General features: G+C 34.7%; 1 protein-coding gene across 1 annotated transcript; it reads left to right on the forward strand.

The window, feature by feature from the left end:
- The first annotated feature begins 8009 nt into the window (after positions 1 to 8009).
- LOC128204204 (1-deoxyxylulose-5-phosphate synthase YajO-like) lies at positions 8010 to 16869 on the forward strand. The gene is made up of 8 exons (XM_052905589.1): positions 8010 to 8380; positions 10361 to 10506; positions 10785 to 10944; positions 12936 to 13109; positions 14281 to 14378; positions 15139 to 15320; positions 15511 to 15650; positions 16433 to 16869. The coding sequence occupies exons 1-8, from the start codon at positions 8222 to 8224 to the stop codon at positions 16553 to 16555; spliced, it is 1182 nt and encodes a 393-aa protein (XP_052761549.1). The 5' UTR covers positions 8010 to 8221; the 3' UTR covers positions 16556 to 16869.
- The last annotated feature ends 459 nt before the right edge of the window (positions 16870 to 17328 follow it).

Consider the following 17328-nt stretch of genomic DNA (forward strand, 5'->3'; position numbering starts at 1 on the left):
GTTTTATTCGATATAATTTGTATGGACACATTATTAATGTTGTTTTATTCGCAGAGACCTGCTATTTATAAAACAAGTAAAATGATTGGGTACACATGTTAGGTAAAACATTTTTCTTGAGCTGTCAAATGTCCCTTAAATATTATACTTTGATCTAGATGCATTAAACTTAAATCATGAAAATATTCATGCATAGAATATATTCATTTGATAAATGTTTTGCCTAAAGAGTGACAACGGATACTTCCTCGCAGACTCCCGCATTTTTCTTTGCCGAAATGTTTTAGCCCAGGGCTGAAATCGAAAAGGCATACAGGCAGAGGTTAAAGGAGAAGTGTAATGCACAATATCTAACCAAACAAATAGAAAGTCGGCAACGAACATATGTACCAAAATAACAACTGTCAAAGAGCTAAAGAGGCAAACGTAACCAGAAACATTTTAAACCGCCAGTATAAGAAAGAAGCAGCAGCACTGTTACGCAATGCCTTTAATTCAGCTGAAAATCAAATAGGGCATGCAAGCTCTAGTCACTACGAGAGTGTCCCTTCAAATAACCATAACGGAATAGTGGTTAGAATGAACACCCTACACCCTACAGGATATTGTTAAAGATTACAAGTCAACAAGCTCTGATAAACTACTCCATACGTGTATATTTGTTGAATAGGATGAATGGGTCATAACGCTGGGACCGTATTAACATTTATTGATAAATTGATCCCGGAAGTAAAACTGCTTAACCCGGAATCGACATGCATCCACTACTGGACGGACAGCCCTACATCTCAGTACAGAAACAATGTGATATTCCGAACCATAGCCAGCCACACCGTTATCTATGACATGAAAGCAATCTAGAATTATAGGGAAGCCGGCAACAGCAAAGGCCCCTGAGATGGGCTAGGGGACAGTCGTTGATGCCGTTAAAACGGGAAAGGTTGCCATACAAGACACATTGAACTTCTATGCATGCACACAATCTCGAGTACTGCACCATGAAAAAGTACAGTTCATATTTTGTGTCATCTGAATGTTGTCAGGAGAAAGCCATTGAAATAGCAAAACTTCATTTAAAGCGTTGGAACAACGAAACTACACGCTGTCAAGGGAAAGGGCAGTTTTGTCGTGGCCGTACATTACAAAAGCTGTTATTGCATCGTGTCGGCTACCTCTACATCCAATATATTGAGGGATAAGAACATGGAACTTAAAACTAAAATAGTGACTAAACGCTCAACCTCAGCCAACCTTACAGAGGACAATAATGAATCTTCAATTCCCGAATAAAGCGCACAACAATCAGATAAGCGACCAATTCCTAGGTCCAATATAGTTAGAAAACAGACATTCTTGGCATTCTTGAAGGAGAATGACTACATAGCTGCTAAATATCTCAATAATTGGTATATCGGTAAGGTGACCTATATAGATTCTGACGACAAAACTATAGAAGTGTCATTTCTGGATTAGAAGAAGAAGTCTTACCAGTGACCATGTAGACCCGACGTCTTATGAGTGAAAAACAGCGATATACTCTGCAAAGTTTCAGCGTCTACACCCTTTGGCAAAACGAAGCGCATGCTGGAAACGGATCCAAATGATATCAAGCAAGTCAAAGCATTGTTTGACAAACTTTGAATGACAAGGTTACATTGAAATGTTCGTTATAATTGCATTTGAAAACTGTTCAATTCATCAGTTTCTATGTGAAATATTCAGAATAATATCTGTACATCCATATTTATCGGCACACTGGTACAAAGTACTTAATTATTTTTCCAACTGTACAACAAATAACACTATAATCAATACTTATGAATTGGTAACGTACATTTCAAATAAAAAAAACTCCACTCGGAGCACCGATAAAGTTAATATGTAACAGTTACAAATTATGATCATAGTTTGATTATGTAAAGATGTAAAGCTGTATTGCGTATTGCCTGTGTCGTTCTGTTCACACATGTAACATATATATATATCAGGGGAATAAAAATTGTGTATAAACATTCTTTTGTATTTGTTATAAAAAAAATATGGTGGTTATAAACACTTGAATATATATATATACCGACATTACTCATATACCCCACAGAATACAGTGTTTAATAAGATAACTTGTGTGAATATATATATATGTATATTTCTTATGTGTGCCTTTAATTTGAAATGTTCGTTACCATTTACACTGTGTCATAACAATGATTACATGTTGTAAAAATTCATTTATCCAGAACTACATCATTCTTAAAAGGATTTAGTGTTAAATGTTGTAGTAATGCATTAGATTTTGTGTAATTTTGGATACAGAATAGAAACAGTGGATTTCTAGACCAGTAGATAAAACTTTCGTAACTCTGATCAGAAGAGTTGCGAGTAAATATGATTAGTCCATTTCCATTGTCGCACATAGAAAAGCGCTGGTAAATCGGTAACTGTCTCAAAAGTTCAGTGAACACAATACGAATGATTTATGAATATTCTGACAGCGGTTCGATCTAGCTGAGGAGCATGAGCAATGACTATCCAGGTGAGCTTTTGTAAAATTTATTCCTTTCATTCAAGTTTTTGAGTAGTTAATCTTAAACCTATTTAGGCTGTTATTTCCCCTCAGGTTATTCCCCATTCAGCCTAGTACTACATCAGTCATTATATATCTATCTATAGTTCATTGCTAAAAATAAGGCAATCACAGCCAAGAGTTGCATGCACTCTTCTTCGATTATTCACGTATGCGACCGAGTCAACTTAAAAAGTGCTCTTTCGTCATATTTAAACCTTACACAGGTTTTTTATGGGTACAACAAGTAGTTAGTACAAGTCACTAAATGTGTACCTTGCTATATCAGAGGCGGTAATCACGTGGTACATTGTTTTGATACCAAGCACTAAAACAATGCTGCGCCCAGTGAGGCGGTATGTATTTTTGTTTATTTTCTCTCCAATTTTTAAACAATTAAATTTCCTAACATCAACCATGTTCCAGCGCTCAATTCTCCCTGTAATATAGTACCTTCATTTTGTCAGACAGTTCTGTAGTTTATTTGGAATGCATGTCGCAAGTTTTCAATCGAGGCGAAATGTGCTGCGGAAATATTTGAACCAAGCATGAACTGTCCTTTTTTTCTAAATTTCGTCTGTTATAAACGCAACTTCGTTTACAGAGCTATTTTTGAACATTGCATGTAGCCCTATCGATATGCCATAAGTTATGTTACCATAACAACGTACGCATTTTGCGGTAATAACGCTACAACCGTTTTTCGAACCAAGCACTTACGAAATATTATTCGAACCAAGCACTATATAATTTTTATATTGTTGCAGAATATGTTATGCCAACATTGTGGGAAATCATACAAGACCAAAGGCGCATTAAGTATACATTAAAGAAAACATACAGGCTCAGCACCATACAGATGCTGTGAGCTTATGTTCTTTAGCCAAAGCCACTCAAAACGCCACAGGTAAACTATCCGTTTCAGATTGCCATATTTCGAAGTCGTTACATTTATGTTTATGCATATAAAATATTAACTAAAACATAAAGAAATATTTTAAATGTTACAATTTGCAAATACAGGATACAAATATTCTTAAAATAGTTATTAAATCATATTTCAGAGGTTGTGCCCATAGTGAGAAAATGCAGAGCCAGTGTACATACTGTGACAAAGCGTTCGCTACAAATGGGGATTTGTTTAACCATCGGAGAATAGTGCATACAGACGCCCAGATCGAATGTGAAATTTGTGGTGCTAAATGCCACATTCAACGAGATCTGGTGGTTCATCTGTTATTCCACCGAGGGGAGGAAATGTAGCTGTGGTAAAGAATACGCTTCACGTTCCGGCCTGAGCTACTATAGAAGTGCGCCAATAAGTGATAGAGTTAACTGTTTTTTTATATTTTTTAAACAGACTAATGTTATCATCTGCTTGCGATGATCAGTTCTTAACCCAATTGAATGTTATATCAATCTGTGATAATCTCAGTTTATGTTTGCGATTTGTAATTACTATGTTAATGATACAGTTCTCGATTTTTGTTTAATTGCTGTAATATGTTCATGGCTGTATGTATTTGCATAAGTAAGAGTATAATTATACAATATTTATTACATGAATATAGCATGTTAATGTTAACAATGGTTTATACACATCATCAGTTCTATTCATACACTCATACTGTTATGTTAGTTATGTGTGTTGTTTTCACACTGCATGCTTTTGTCATAAAAATAATGAAAATAAACATTTATTCGAATTGATTATTTGTTCCTCAGCCATTTCCCGAAACTAATACTCTTAAAGTATAAGAAATTTATAAGCTTACTGTTAATTGATATAGTTTGCTGCTATAAAATACAATATTTCAAGGTATGCAGATCAATGAGAGACAATACAATGAGCTAAAATGTATAGCAACATATATTCTCTTGGCTTATTTTAAACGTAAAATTATGGAGAGAAAATAAACAAAAATACATAATGTCTCACTGGGCGCAGCATTAATTTAGTGGTTGGTATCAAAACAATGTACCACGTGATTACCGCCTCTGTATATGTCGCGTAAAAAGTTTCAAAATTTGAATTTATTGGGACTCTTTCATATAATTGTGCTATTAAAGGCGTATAGCATTGAACCAGCGTTGAATGAACACCAGGCACAGTTAAAGTATATAATCATTGAGCATTTTTTTTTTATCAATTAACACTTGTCCATTTTCAATCACGTTTCTTGCGCTTTTCGGCCTGAAGCATTTCACAAACCAATTTTGAGTAATAACTCTCTGAAACATATGCATAAATTACCATATTAGCAAATCTTTCTCAAAACCCATAATGCTAAATTAAGAATAAATTAAGAATATCCGACACTTTTAAATATGAACGTGTTCCAGCAGCATGCGCCATGTATTACCTGTAAGGTCCAAAAGTCCAACGACAACGATGACCACTACTGGTAACATTTTGGTCAACTCGATGTTTCTAAATGTTGACTGGTGTAGTCTGTAAAGTGCTTACATATGAAGATAACATTGACCTCACCTTATCTTTCTTTCATTGTAAATGCAGGTATACAACTAGAGCTATCACAGAAATGACAAATAGCCTCCGACACACAAATGTTAACTATTCATCTTTCTTTTTTTCGTTATTTTGCAATAATTAAAAGCATCGTTAAAACACACGCAATAAATATGCTGCTTTAGGTGCTAAATAAAAGAAATTGAGCCTTGTGTTATTTCACAAATTACTGTAAAATAATTTTTGACTGATAACCCACGAAACGTCAAGCACTGTAAATGTTTTTCTAGCGCAGGATGCAAATATACCGTTATATTTAAGTAGAATGAAAAGAAAAGAGAGTATTTTGTTGTCATACAAATTGTTTCAATCATAGATAAACACGGTCCTAGAGCTATTATTCCCATGTATAGCGGGACAAGGCTTGAACGAAATATGAGAATGAAAATTAATGACAACACTGAATGAGAGCCCAGTTACCTGGTATTTGGACTGCAGATTTTGCCAGTCGAGCTATATGATTCGAGATGGGGTTTTACATATTTAATATTTTATACAATCTTTATCATTCATAAAGATTGCATGAAACTTAAAATATCTACATTTAAATATATACAAATATACGACCAAAAGTGGATTCCTTGTTTAACAGGTATATCATAAAGTACAAGAACACATTTTCAAAATTCCCCGAGAAAGGGGTCACCCTAGGGACTGAATCGCTCGAATTAGATAGCTCGACAGGCTAAAACTGCAGTCCAAATACTAGGTGACTGTGCTCTCATTCAGTGTTGTCATTAATTTATTAATGCCTTGAATCGGTCAATGAACGCTAGTTTATAAGTACTTCACCTCACATTTTCAGAGAAACAGAAGCTCGATGGGGTTTAACTTAGTGAATAAGAACCTCCAATTGTCGGTTTAACTAATTGATATGTACTCAACCTCCAATTGTCGGGTTAAACTAGTTTATATGTACTCAACCTCCAATTGTCGGTTTAACTAATTTATATGTACTCAACCTCCAAATGTCGGTCTAACTAATTTATATGTACTCAACCTCCAATTGTCGGTCTAACTAATTTATATGTACTCAACCTCCAATTGTCGGTCTAACTAATTTATATGTACTCAACCTCCAATTGTCGGTCTAACTAATTTATATGTACTCAACCTCCAATTATCGGTTTAACTAATTTATATGTACTCAACCTCCAATTGTCGGTCTAACTAATTTATATGTACTCAACCTCCAATTGTCGGGTTAACTAAATTATATGTACTCGACCTCCAATTGTCGGTTTAACTAATTTATATGTACTCGACCTCCAATTGTCGGTTTAACTAATTTATATGTACTCGACCCCCAATTGTCGGTCTAACTAGTTTATATATATTCAACCTCCAATTGTCGGGTTAACTAATTTATATGTACTCAACCTCCAATTGTCGGTCTAACTAATTTATATGTACTCAACCTCCAATTGTCGGGTTAACTAATTTATATGTACTCAACCTCCAAATGTCGGTCTAACTAATTTATATGTACTCAACCTCCAATTGTCGGTCTAACTAATTTATATGTACTCAACCTCCAATTGTCGGTCTAACTAATTTATATGTACTCAACCTCCAATTGTCGGTCTAACTAATTTATATGTACTCAACCTCCAATTATCGGTTTAACTAATTTATATGTACTCAACCTCCAATTGTCGGTCTAACTAATTTATATGTACTCAACCTCCAATTGTCGGGTTAACTAAATTATATGTACTCGACCTCCAATTGTCGGTTTAACTAATTTATATGTACTCGACCTCCAATTGTCGGTTTAACTAATTTATATGTACTCGACCCCCAATTGTCGGTCTAACTAGTTTATATATATTCAACCTCCAATTGTCGGGTTAACTAATTTATATGTACTCAACCTCCAATTGTCGGTCTAACTAATTTATATGTACTCAACCTCCAATTGTCGGGTTAACTAAATTATATGTACTCAACCTCCAATTGTCGGTTTAACTAATTTATATGTACTCGACCTCCAATTGTCGGTTTAACTAATTTATATGTACTCGACCTCCAATTGTCGGTCTAACTTGTTTATATATACTCAACCTCCAATTGTCGGGTTAACTAATTTATATGTACTCAACCTCCAATTGTCGGGTTAACTAATTTATATGTACTCGACCTCCAATTGTCGGTCTAACTAGTTTATATATATTCAACCTCTAATTGTCGGGTTAACTAATTTATATGTACTCAACCTCCAATTGTCGGGTTAACTAATTTATATGTACTCAATCTCCAATTGTCGGGTAAATCTAGTTCATAAGTATATAAACCTTTCATCTTTAATCGTTCTATCATCAGCAAAAGATCAAACCAAACAGCAGTTAGTCAGCCATAAATACATTTACCTTTCCGAAATTGAGGTCAATCCCATTACGGTCAACGTAAATGAGAGAGTAAACGGAGTTATATTTGTATAATGCTTTGTCAATAAACATTCTTTAATGGTGTAAAACGCATAACATAATCAAGGACATCTAAATATCCCAGCGTTCTAGATTATGTCCAAGGATATACCCCCACTACCAACCGGACTACATCAGGGTATATTACTATTGAAAGGTTTGAATATAAAAATGGTCAAATTGTGATATGTTCACTCACATACATTCTTTTGATTAGGAAATAACTAATACAAAGATCTATTTATCGATTTAAACGTAAAACAATGTAAAAAAATAAGGTCGGTCGGGCAAATGGAAATTAAAATATGTTTGCGCCTTTTTAAAATTCTTGCATAAAGCAAATGATTTTCTATTGTATTTGCTGTCGCTTTGAATAAAAGCGTTTACGTTTTTAAATTGTTATACATGCAATATATAATGTTGTGCATACTAATCCGGTAAACTGTATATTTACGATACATCGACGACACTATAATAAACCACGCAACTTTAAAGTTGACAATAAATCGGTCATTAAACTATCCTAGGATACCTAGCCAGAGTACAGGGATTATATCTAACAGGATAGCTAACTAGAACACAGGGATTATATATAGACGAGATAGCGCGGTCCTAGTTTAAACTCAGAGTATAAAATACCAATTTAAACCCGAACTTGTTAATATTGAAAAAGTACTTCGTAATTTGAAGGTGTTTTATCGTATGTACAAGAAATATTGTAAGGACCTTAGGCAATCTACAGCAATGGCTGCGCCGGCGGAAGTAGAATACAATTTCCTGGGAAATACAGGTGTTAAGGTGTCCAACCTCGGCCTTGGGACCATGACATTCGGTTCATGTACGGATGGTTTATTTCCTGCCGTAAGTTGTTCTATTTGTTTTTGACAAGCATGTACATGCCTTTTAAAACTACCGAATGTCCAATCAGATCCGTGTACATTGTTTTGATAAATTTATCTTATTGAAATCATTTTAAACATTTTCTATGTTTAATTTAGAACAATTAACGATAATTGACTGTCAAGTTTTGCATAAAACATACATATTGTCATGTAACCATACACGTATTAGCGACAAATATCATCAAATCAACGTTAATATTGATACAAAGTGTCAAGCTGAGTTTGATTTATTAATAAAATGTTCCTTGTCAAATGATACTAAAGAAATTTGCTCACGGGCACAGTATTTAAACACAATAAGAGTAATTGAAAGTGAAATATGTGAAGACGTTCACTGGTAACGCAATCAGAACAACAGAAAAGAGATGTGGAAGTCATATCTCTGCTTGTTTTTGCGAGCATTGTGAAAACATTATTTGCACACTTACTGAAAGGAAGTAAACACTTCATGTCATCGTGAAGATAAATAATTCCTATATAATAAGCAATAATAAGTAGATACCGGTATTTTGTTTGCATATTTGTGTTCGAAATTCAGAGTCGAAAGCATGTATTTCATACACATGCACCATTGCATATAACTATCTCATTTGTAAAATACATCGTGATTACTGTACATGTATTTACTAGTTTACTTTTAAAGTGTTTAAGTGATTATTACGCATATCATATTTGAATGGCTTTTGTAAATATTTATGATTCTAAGTAAAGTTAAACAAAAACAATTGCATGTCTTTAATTGTGTAGTTAAAAGTATTTTATAATCTTTGTGGTGCAGATAATTAAAAACCCCTTGAATAGTTGTCATATGATCGTAGGGCTTACTATCGTACATTTCCACGTATAGCCCTGTTTTTGGCGTTTCAATAAAAAATATCGAAAGGCCATTTATCGCATACATTCTGCTCGTATTTTTGTACGGTACGGGTGTACCTGATCACTATTGGGAAGTGTCATGTTTACTACTGAGGTATTTTATTGAAGCTAGACCCAGAGGTTTAATTTTGTGATAGTGCACATTCCGTTCCACCTGTTTTATAAAAGAGGAGTAGGGTTACTGATCTGCCCGCTCACGCTATTTACACTGATTTTATCAAGTGACCTTAACCAGCGGATTTGTGAGTTCACCTAGTTCTTTAATTGCATTACTATTTGTGTATATAGCAGATACTGAGAGTACTTGTTAAAAAGAGTGTTTCATTTTATAAAATACAGTTCATATGAAATATATATAGTAAGTGTGTATTAATTTCAGTCATGGTTGTACAATAGAAAGACTATATTCTACGTCAATATTACTTTTGAATTAAATACTTGAAATTCATAACCAAACTTGTTTATAAAAAGTAAGTATTTCACAAAGTAACAAACGAATTATATTAACACTACACAGGACCTAATGAGTAACGTTGATCTTCTTCCAATCCGTCTAGGCGAACCGTTAAAAGAAACATAGTTCTTAAATAGATACAGGCTGCCGTATGTTTATAAAAATTCAAGGAAACGGAAAAGACTTGGAAAGACTTGGAAATATTCCATCCATCAAATATTTTTTCTGTTTGAAATACTTCTTGAATATTACATTCCACAAGCGTAATCATGAGAGAAAACACTGATTAAAACCTATGTTTTTTATCTTGATAACTGTATGCAAAAGTTCAGTGGTACAGTGATATTTAAAAAATAAATAATTGTATATGATTAAAATCGAATATGTATGCAAAAAGGTATGCTATGAAAAATATTTAGTATTGCAAGTTTAGTAAATAAACATACTTGTTTTGTGTCTTTAACCAAACACTTATGTCAATGAAATGCAAACAGAATGCAAGCTTTAAACGGCACAAACTGTTGCGTTACCCTACGAGTGTAAAATTGACATACTAACATAATGGAATGTAATCAGTTAGCCGTATCAACGTTTCCTGCCATATTCCAGTTCTACACTAACCCCAAACAGCTTGATGAGGGGACATCACACAAGGTTATGGACAGGTACTTTGAACTGGGAGGAAACTTTATCGACACCGCCAATATCTACGCCAATGGCCAATCAGAGTCCTTTATTGGCAGCTGGATGAAAAAGTGAGCAATATTCTATTGATATCTTTATGTGATATGAATGATGTTTTCAATGAAACGTATTTTGTACAAAAACTACAGCTCTGCTAGTATTACTACACACCTAATAATGCTAACAGTTTAACTGTTATCATTAATGTTTCCACAAGGTGCAGCTGCTAGTAGGTCAGTGAAGATCTACCTTCCCCATTAAACAATCAATTGATGGAAACATCATCACTTATGTTCATTATCATATATGATACTATAAAACACTTGTTACATCCGATAATAATTTCCAGGAAACAGAACCGTGAAGACGTTGTCCTAGCGACCAAGTGTAGATGGCCTATGTATATGAACAAACTGCAGAACGGACAGGGCCTGAGCAGACGACACATCGTACAGAGTCTGGAGGACAGCCTGGCCAGGCTCCAGACGGACTATGTCGATCTTTACCAGGTATATCAGTATGATACACGTCATGTTCTATTGGTCATTTCACCAACATGCGACCGGATTATTTTTTCGCAATTAAGAATTACTGTATGCATAAGACAACTTACTATGGTTTCTGCCTAACTGATAGTATCTCTACCAGATACATAATTAGATTGTCAAAGTTAGCTAAATGTATTGCGCATATACATCACCAAATTATCACAGGTATGCACATTAAGCACAATAAGTTAGCATTACCACATCACAAATTAAAATTAAAATCTCAAAATAAAACAATCATCATCATATTCAAGTTACAAATATATCATTCTATTTCTAAAACAGCATTGAGTACTACATTGCCTTACCTGTAATACTTAATAATCAGCTTTGGTATTTTTCACTGCAAATTTTTCCTTATTCCTAAGACAACAAAATAGTTTATAAAAAATGTATTGTATTGTTTCTGCATTTGTATAAGTAATGCACCAGTCAAGTGTAAGTCCCCGGGATGCGGGGATATTTGGCGGGGATTTTACCAGCAGTTTGTCCCTGCAGGTCGGGGATTTTACCTGGGATTGGCTGGACCAATAGTCAAAGTCCTCGCTATTCCCCGGTCCTGGGGTGCATGGCTACTATTGACGGGTGCATACGTATCTCTTTCTTTAATACGAGAAATCAATTCTCAAAGAACCCATGGTTCAGACTTCTGTTAGATATGAACGTCTTTTAGAAGAACAATTGTGTCTAAGACATGTGTAAACATAATTTTAAGATCTTCCCATGTCTGGTTGACATTGTCAATAGTGAAAACATTGGACCAGTCATGCTTTTAACACTGGGCGATGATTTTCAACAGAATAGTTTACCAATGTCCGCATTCTTAAACATTTGACTTGAGCAATTGTTTTAGTCTAGAAAAATGGCAAAACGATAAGTTAATCCACAAGGTAGAGTACTATAAGTTGCTCTATTTAAGAAAAGAGGCTTAATGATTCGTTAATCCACAAGGAAGGGTACCTGACTGATTTACTATACTATGATAATTACAAATAATACAATACAACACATCACATGACTCAGATGTAATAATTGTGAATGATCAAACATACGCAAACAAAATGTTCATCCGCTTTAACAGGAAATATCTTCTCTGCTTATATCAAATGTTATTTTTTAGGCTACTAAATCAATTTCTTCATGGTATACATTCAAAGAGGAAAGATATTTATAAGAAATGTAAAATAGTGAATTCAATGGAGTTAATGTTTACATAAAATACCAATTTTTTTTTATTTTTTTTTTGCTATCGCTTCAAAGCCACAGTGCATGCTGATTGGCTAGTCATCTTATGTTGACACAAAACATATCCAGCTCTTTAATAACCTATCCGGAATCAAATCTAAACGATTAGATTAAAGATTCAAACAATTTTATACTTTGATTTTTCAATAATACAAGAAAACTAAAGGGGATGAAAAGTAAATTTTAATCACATATAAACCCTGTATGGATCCTTACCGGAAGAACCCAAATGAACAAACCCAACAAACAAACCTTACACAAGTTCACTGAAAGAAGACTTTAAAAGTAGTTAAGAAGAGTTTATATGCGCAAAAACCTCCCACGTATCCAAACTTTAATCAGTTAATACAAAATTAAAAAAAATAATGTACCTTATCGGATCTAGCACCAACCCATTAACAATACTGATTAAAGTCAATTTATTAAAAATACTGATATGGTCATGCATGAACAACTTCATACAGACATCAGCTGAAAAAGAACGTTTGAAGCCGGAGCAAGATTGTTTGAGGACATTAATTCCACGTTTGCACTGCGGAACGCCGTTGGCCTCTTAATGTGATCAATTGGTACTTTTTATACATGACACAGACTTGTTTGTTTTACACCACAATGTAACCAGTCAATGTACTATATTCACCCATTTGTAATAAGATTGCATTCTTCTGTAGCCCTATGCCAATTTAATATGACACCTCTGTATACAGGGACATGGGTGGGACAGTGGAACCCCTCTGGAGGAAACCTTGACAACGTTTGAGGACCTGGTGCGCGCGGGGAAGATCCGTTACTATGGTTTCAGCAATGTGTGTGGCTGGCAACTTCAGAAGATCGTAGACACGGCTAAGCACTTGAACTTGAGACCTTGTGTCACTCTGCAGGTTAGTGTTTAACAAGGATGTGGTGCATATTAGGTTTATATGGCCTTTACTTACCTATTTTAAGAAACATTGTGTGTGACATATTGAAACGTATAAGCAGACTTAATATGTGAAGGACTTTGTCTGTTTAACATATAAGGAGTGATTCATAATTTGTATGAGTGTGCGTTTTTTTACCAATGGTAATTCTAGTTTTCAAACGTCTTCTTGAAGCTGAACATTTGCTTTCGTACAAACTCTTTACAAACGAAAACAAATGCTCGAACATACATCCAATAATGTATCATCCATTTATCATTTTTCAAACCGTCTGATTTTGTAAAGCAATCAACTTGGAATATTAACACAACCATTAACTCATTAATAGACTACAACATCCACACTTAAAGAATCTTAAACACGTCAAATGTCAACAACGAAGCATGGTCTTCACCGCAATGGTCTTCACTGCAAGGCTGGAAAACGTCTCGTCAGATTCAGACACAAACACGGAATAATGTTCATCCAATTATACTTTTTTTACAATTAAAACCTTTGAAATAGTTTACATATAGTTAATTGTTACCATCGTACTTTTGGTGCCTGTTTTGTTTTATTTGATATTTACTGTTTTAATTTGGAACATAAATGCATTAATCAAAGTTTAATGTTTATAAAAGTGTTATATCGGCGAACGGGGCGTCTCCAGGTAAAACATGTGTATGCAAAAAGGGTGTTATTAAAATCAGTAAAGCTGCAAAATGTGCATAAATGAAACAGAACATTGGTTGATTTCTGTGTAAGAACGAGAAATATCCTCGCTCTCTCTATATATACATAGAACATGTTACTAACTTAAGAGGTTCTTTTGCAATCACGAGAGTCAGTGCTTTATTTTAAAATTATGTGGCTAATTCAAGGCATTGTGAGGACTAAGTAATGACAAAAGTTTGTGATGGCTGTAATTCCCAATAGCCTGTTTAATTGTTAATACATGTAGATCTATTTCTGTACAAATATTACGTTTCTGTCTGTGCATAAAGGGTCAGTCAAGAAGCAAATTTATTTATCTAATTAGTTCTGTGAAATCCCTATATATTAATGCTTAATTTCTGTTGTCTTTTTATGTAGAATTATTTTTAACAATAATAAAAAAACATGCAATGTGCAAACGTGAGTGTCCATTTTACAGCAAGAGTACAGCTTGTTGTGCCGGGACTCAGAGTGGGACGCGTACGAGGTTTGCCGCAACGAGGGGGTCGGCGTGCTGCCCTGGAGCCCACTGAAGAGGTGAGCTAAGGAACTACTTCTTTTCAAGAATTGTTTTATTAATGCTTCATAATAGTCGACAAAGACTAAACGAATATGAATTTATTAATGTGTTAATCATGTAATTATAAAAGAAACCATAATTGTACACGTATATTTTATTCAGGTTATACTGATGACGAAATTGACCTGTTAAAACTGTAACTACAGTGGAAACTACAGAAACAAAACTCAGTATTAAAACATTCAAATTGAACTCCCTGTTTAGAGCCATGACGCTAATGCCTACCATTCACACAACGAGAGGTTCGAGCGACATTATATAACACAAGACACACCTCACTTGTATGATACAACTCTATTATTGGACTTTTCAATCTTGGTGTAAGATCCTGATTCCGTGTCTAGAAAAACTGAATGATGTCCCAATTGTTCTGTTTATATCATGTCGGTGTTGTACGCGTACAGCAATTGTGGCGTGCTGTACGCGTATAGTGAATGCCAATAAATTCTTGTTTGTTATCGGTTTTGTGCTTTGTCATTAAAACATACCTTGTGCCATGGAGCTCCATGTATTGTATCCATCTTGCTGTGCCATTGTGTATTCTTCTAGTCGCATCTTATAGTATATAAAGTTGGAGTTTCTGAATACTGTTACATTTATGGACATTCAAAATACGGCATAACTGGCTGACTATTAAAAAAGACAAGTATTTGTCATTCCCGACGGAGTTTTGTTTATTCTGTTAATTATAACAGAAATATGTATATTTCTTTACAGTGGTATGTTAACGGGAAAATTCAAACGTGGAGAGACGCCCGACTCAAAGTCAAGCCGGGCCGGCTATATGTCAAAAAACGCCACGCAAGGACAGATACAATGGAGCCCTTGGGACCAGGTAAAGGAACGTGAAGACTACTGGAAACTTATCGCTATCATGGAGAGGATTGCGAAGGCAAAAGGTAGGAGCTTATGCTCTGATAAATAACGATAATAATTGTTTGCATTAAAAACAAATATGGGCTTTCAACTTGAAACGATCAAGAGCAGGAAAGATATATTCGCATATTGTTACATGGGCGTTAACGTACTTAACCATCTTAATACATACTCTCGTATATACAATTCTTTAACTGGTTGGTCAACATGCAGGTCGCTCTGTGGCCCAGGTGGCTCTCCGCTGGTTGACTCAAAGGGATGTGGTGTCCGCCGTTATCATTGGCTGCACTTCCGTTAAACAACTTGAAGATAACATGGGTGCTTCCGGCGGCTGGGAACTTTCCCCGGAGGAGGTAATAATGATTATAATTCCGCAATTTTAGGAAATTGCAGACGAATAATCGTAAGAGCTCTCCTTTGAATATCTTATAGTTTAATAATTGAGAATTAAGATCATATGAAGTGCATGACAGTCTGAGGGATAAACAACCACTTAAAAATTTATTATTATCAATAAGTTCGAATTTCGAAGTTACGTCACTTCTCTATGAATACCAATAAAATGAGGACTTCTCTGGATAAATTTATAAGAGAAAAGACGTATGTTGAAGAAAACAATAATAAATGAAATAAAAAATGCAATCCCCTCTATTCAAACGTTCATCTTTTTATCCAAGGGTAAATATTAAGTTGGCTGATATTACCTGCTATTCGAGTCAGGGTGGAATAATTATATACTTATTGACTTATCATGCTTTCGTAATACAAAGAAAAATACAGGAACAATTCAATAATTTATTTAAGGAATGAATTGCGGGGTTGATGTCATTATCGGGGTATGAACGCGTTTGGGCTGGTTAAAGTGCGTGGAGTCCGAATTGAAACACTTATGGCAATAATACATTTAACATATAATAAATTAACACTTTCTAAAATGTTGATTTGTATTTTACGGGAACTGATACAATACAAACAATAACAAGATCAGTAGTTTCCATGCATATTGTTATGTGATGAAATGCGATCCGAATATATCCGAAGATATTGCGTTCATCGATTGATAAACACAATTGCCGAAAAGCAGTTCATTTAAGGAATGGAAGTTGAGGTGTAAATATTTGTTGTTTTTTAACAGATGAAGGAGATGAGCGATGCGTGTCCACCAAAGACTCCGTCGTTCATTAACGCGTTAGGCGCAGGGCGAGAAAACAAGCACGCCAGCATGAAGAAACTGTATAACACAGGCACTTCAGCATGAAGACACTATCGAACACAAGCAGGCCTGCATGTACAAACTATCGAATACATGCACGCCAGCATAAAACTACTATCGACCACAAGCACGCCAGTATTAAGAGACTGTAGAACAAGTACGACAGCATAACAAACTATGAAAAGACTAGCCCATTGAAACCCATAATTATAATGCAATGTATCATACAATGTAAATATTTTAGCCAAAAACATTTAAGGAGAGAGGTATGAATATTAGCTCTAAGCTAAGATACCTCTTCACTCCTTAATTATTATATTCAAATGTAATTTATGTATTTGCTTATTGTACTCATATACAATAAATATTGTTTAAACAAAATAAACATTTAATTAATTCCTCCTTAGAGGTGTTGTAGAGGTGTTGTTAAACGTGTCTTGTACGACAGGTACCAGCAGCAGTCGATGCAAGCTAACAAGAAATATATTTGAAGAAGACACTCGACCGGGTTAAAACAGCGGTTTACTTGTGCTTGAAAATGTTTTAATATTTGACCACAGCTGAGATTGTTCCTGGTTTAATTTTTGACCGGTAATGGATATTAAGCCGTTGATTACCCAGGGAGTAGAAGAGCAATACAATGCAATAATTGTCAAAAATGAAACATATCTAAAAACTTGCACACTTTTTCGGAAACCATACTCGTTGCACATTGAGACGTTTTGACTGAACTTTGTCGAATGACCTTGACCTATGATTTTCGGTCAGCCAGAACAAGTCCAAAATTGAATTAAATTCATCTCGTTAAGCTTAGCTTA

The sequence above is a fragment of the Mya arenaria genome, chromosome 10, assembly GCF_026914265.1.
Source record: "Mya arenaria isolate MELC-2E11 chromosome 10, ASM2691426v1".
Lineage (NCBI taxonomy): Eukaryota > Metazoa > Mollusca > Bivalvia > Myida > Myidae > Mya > Mya arenaria.

What these genes read in the sequence shown, in the direction of transcription:
- LOC128204204 (XM_052905589.1), top strand. Translation starts at nt 8,222, where the DNA reads ATGTACAAGAAATATTGTAAGGACCTTAGGCAATCTACAGCAATGGCT. An exon ending in CGGATGGTTTATTTCCTGCC is followed by an intron (nt 8,381 to 10,360) that starts GTAAGTTGTTCT and finishes GCCATATTCCAG; the next exon opens with TTCTACACTAACCCCAAACA. An exon ending in CCCTGGAGCCCACTGAAGAG is followed by an intron (nt 14,379 to 15,138) that starts GTGAGCTAAGGA and finishes ATTTCTTTACAG; the next exon opens with TGGTATGTTAACGGGAAAAT.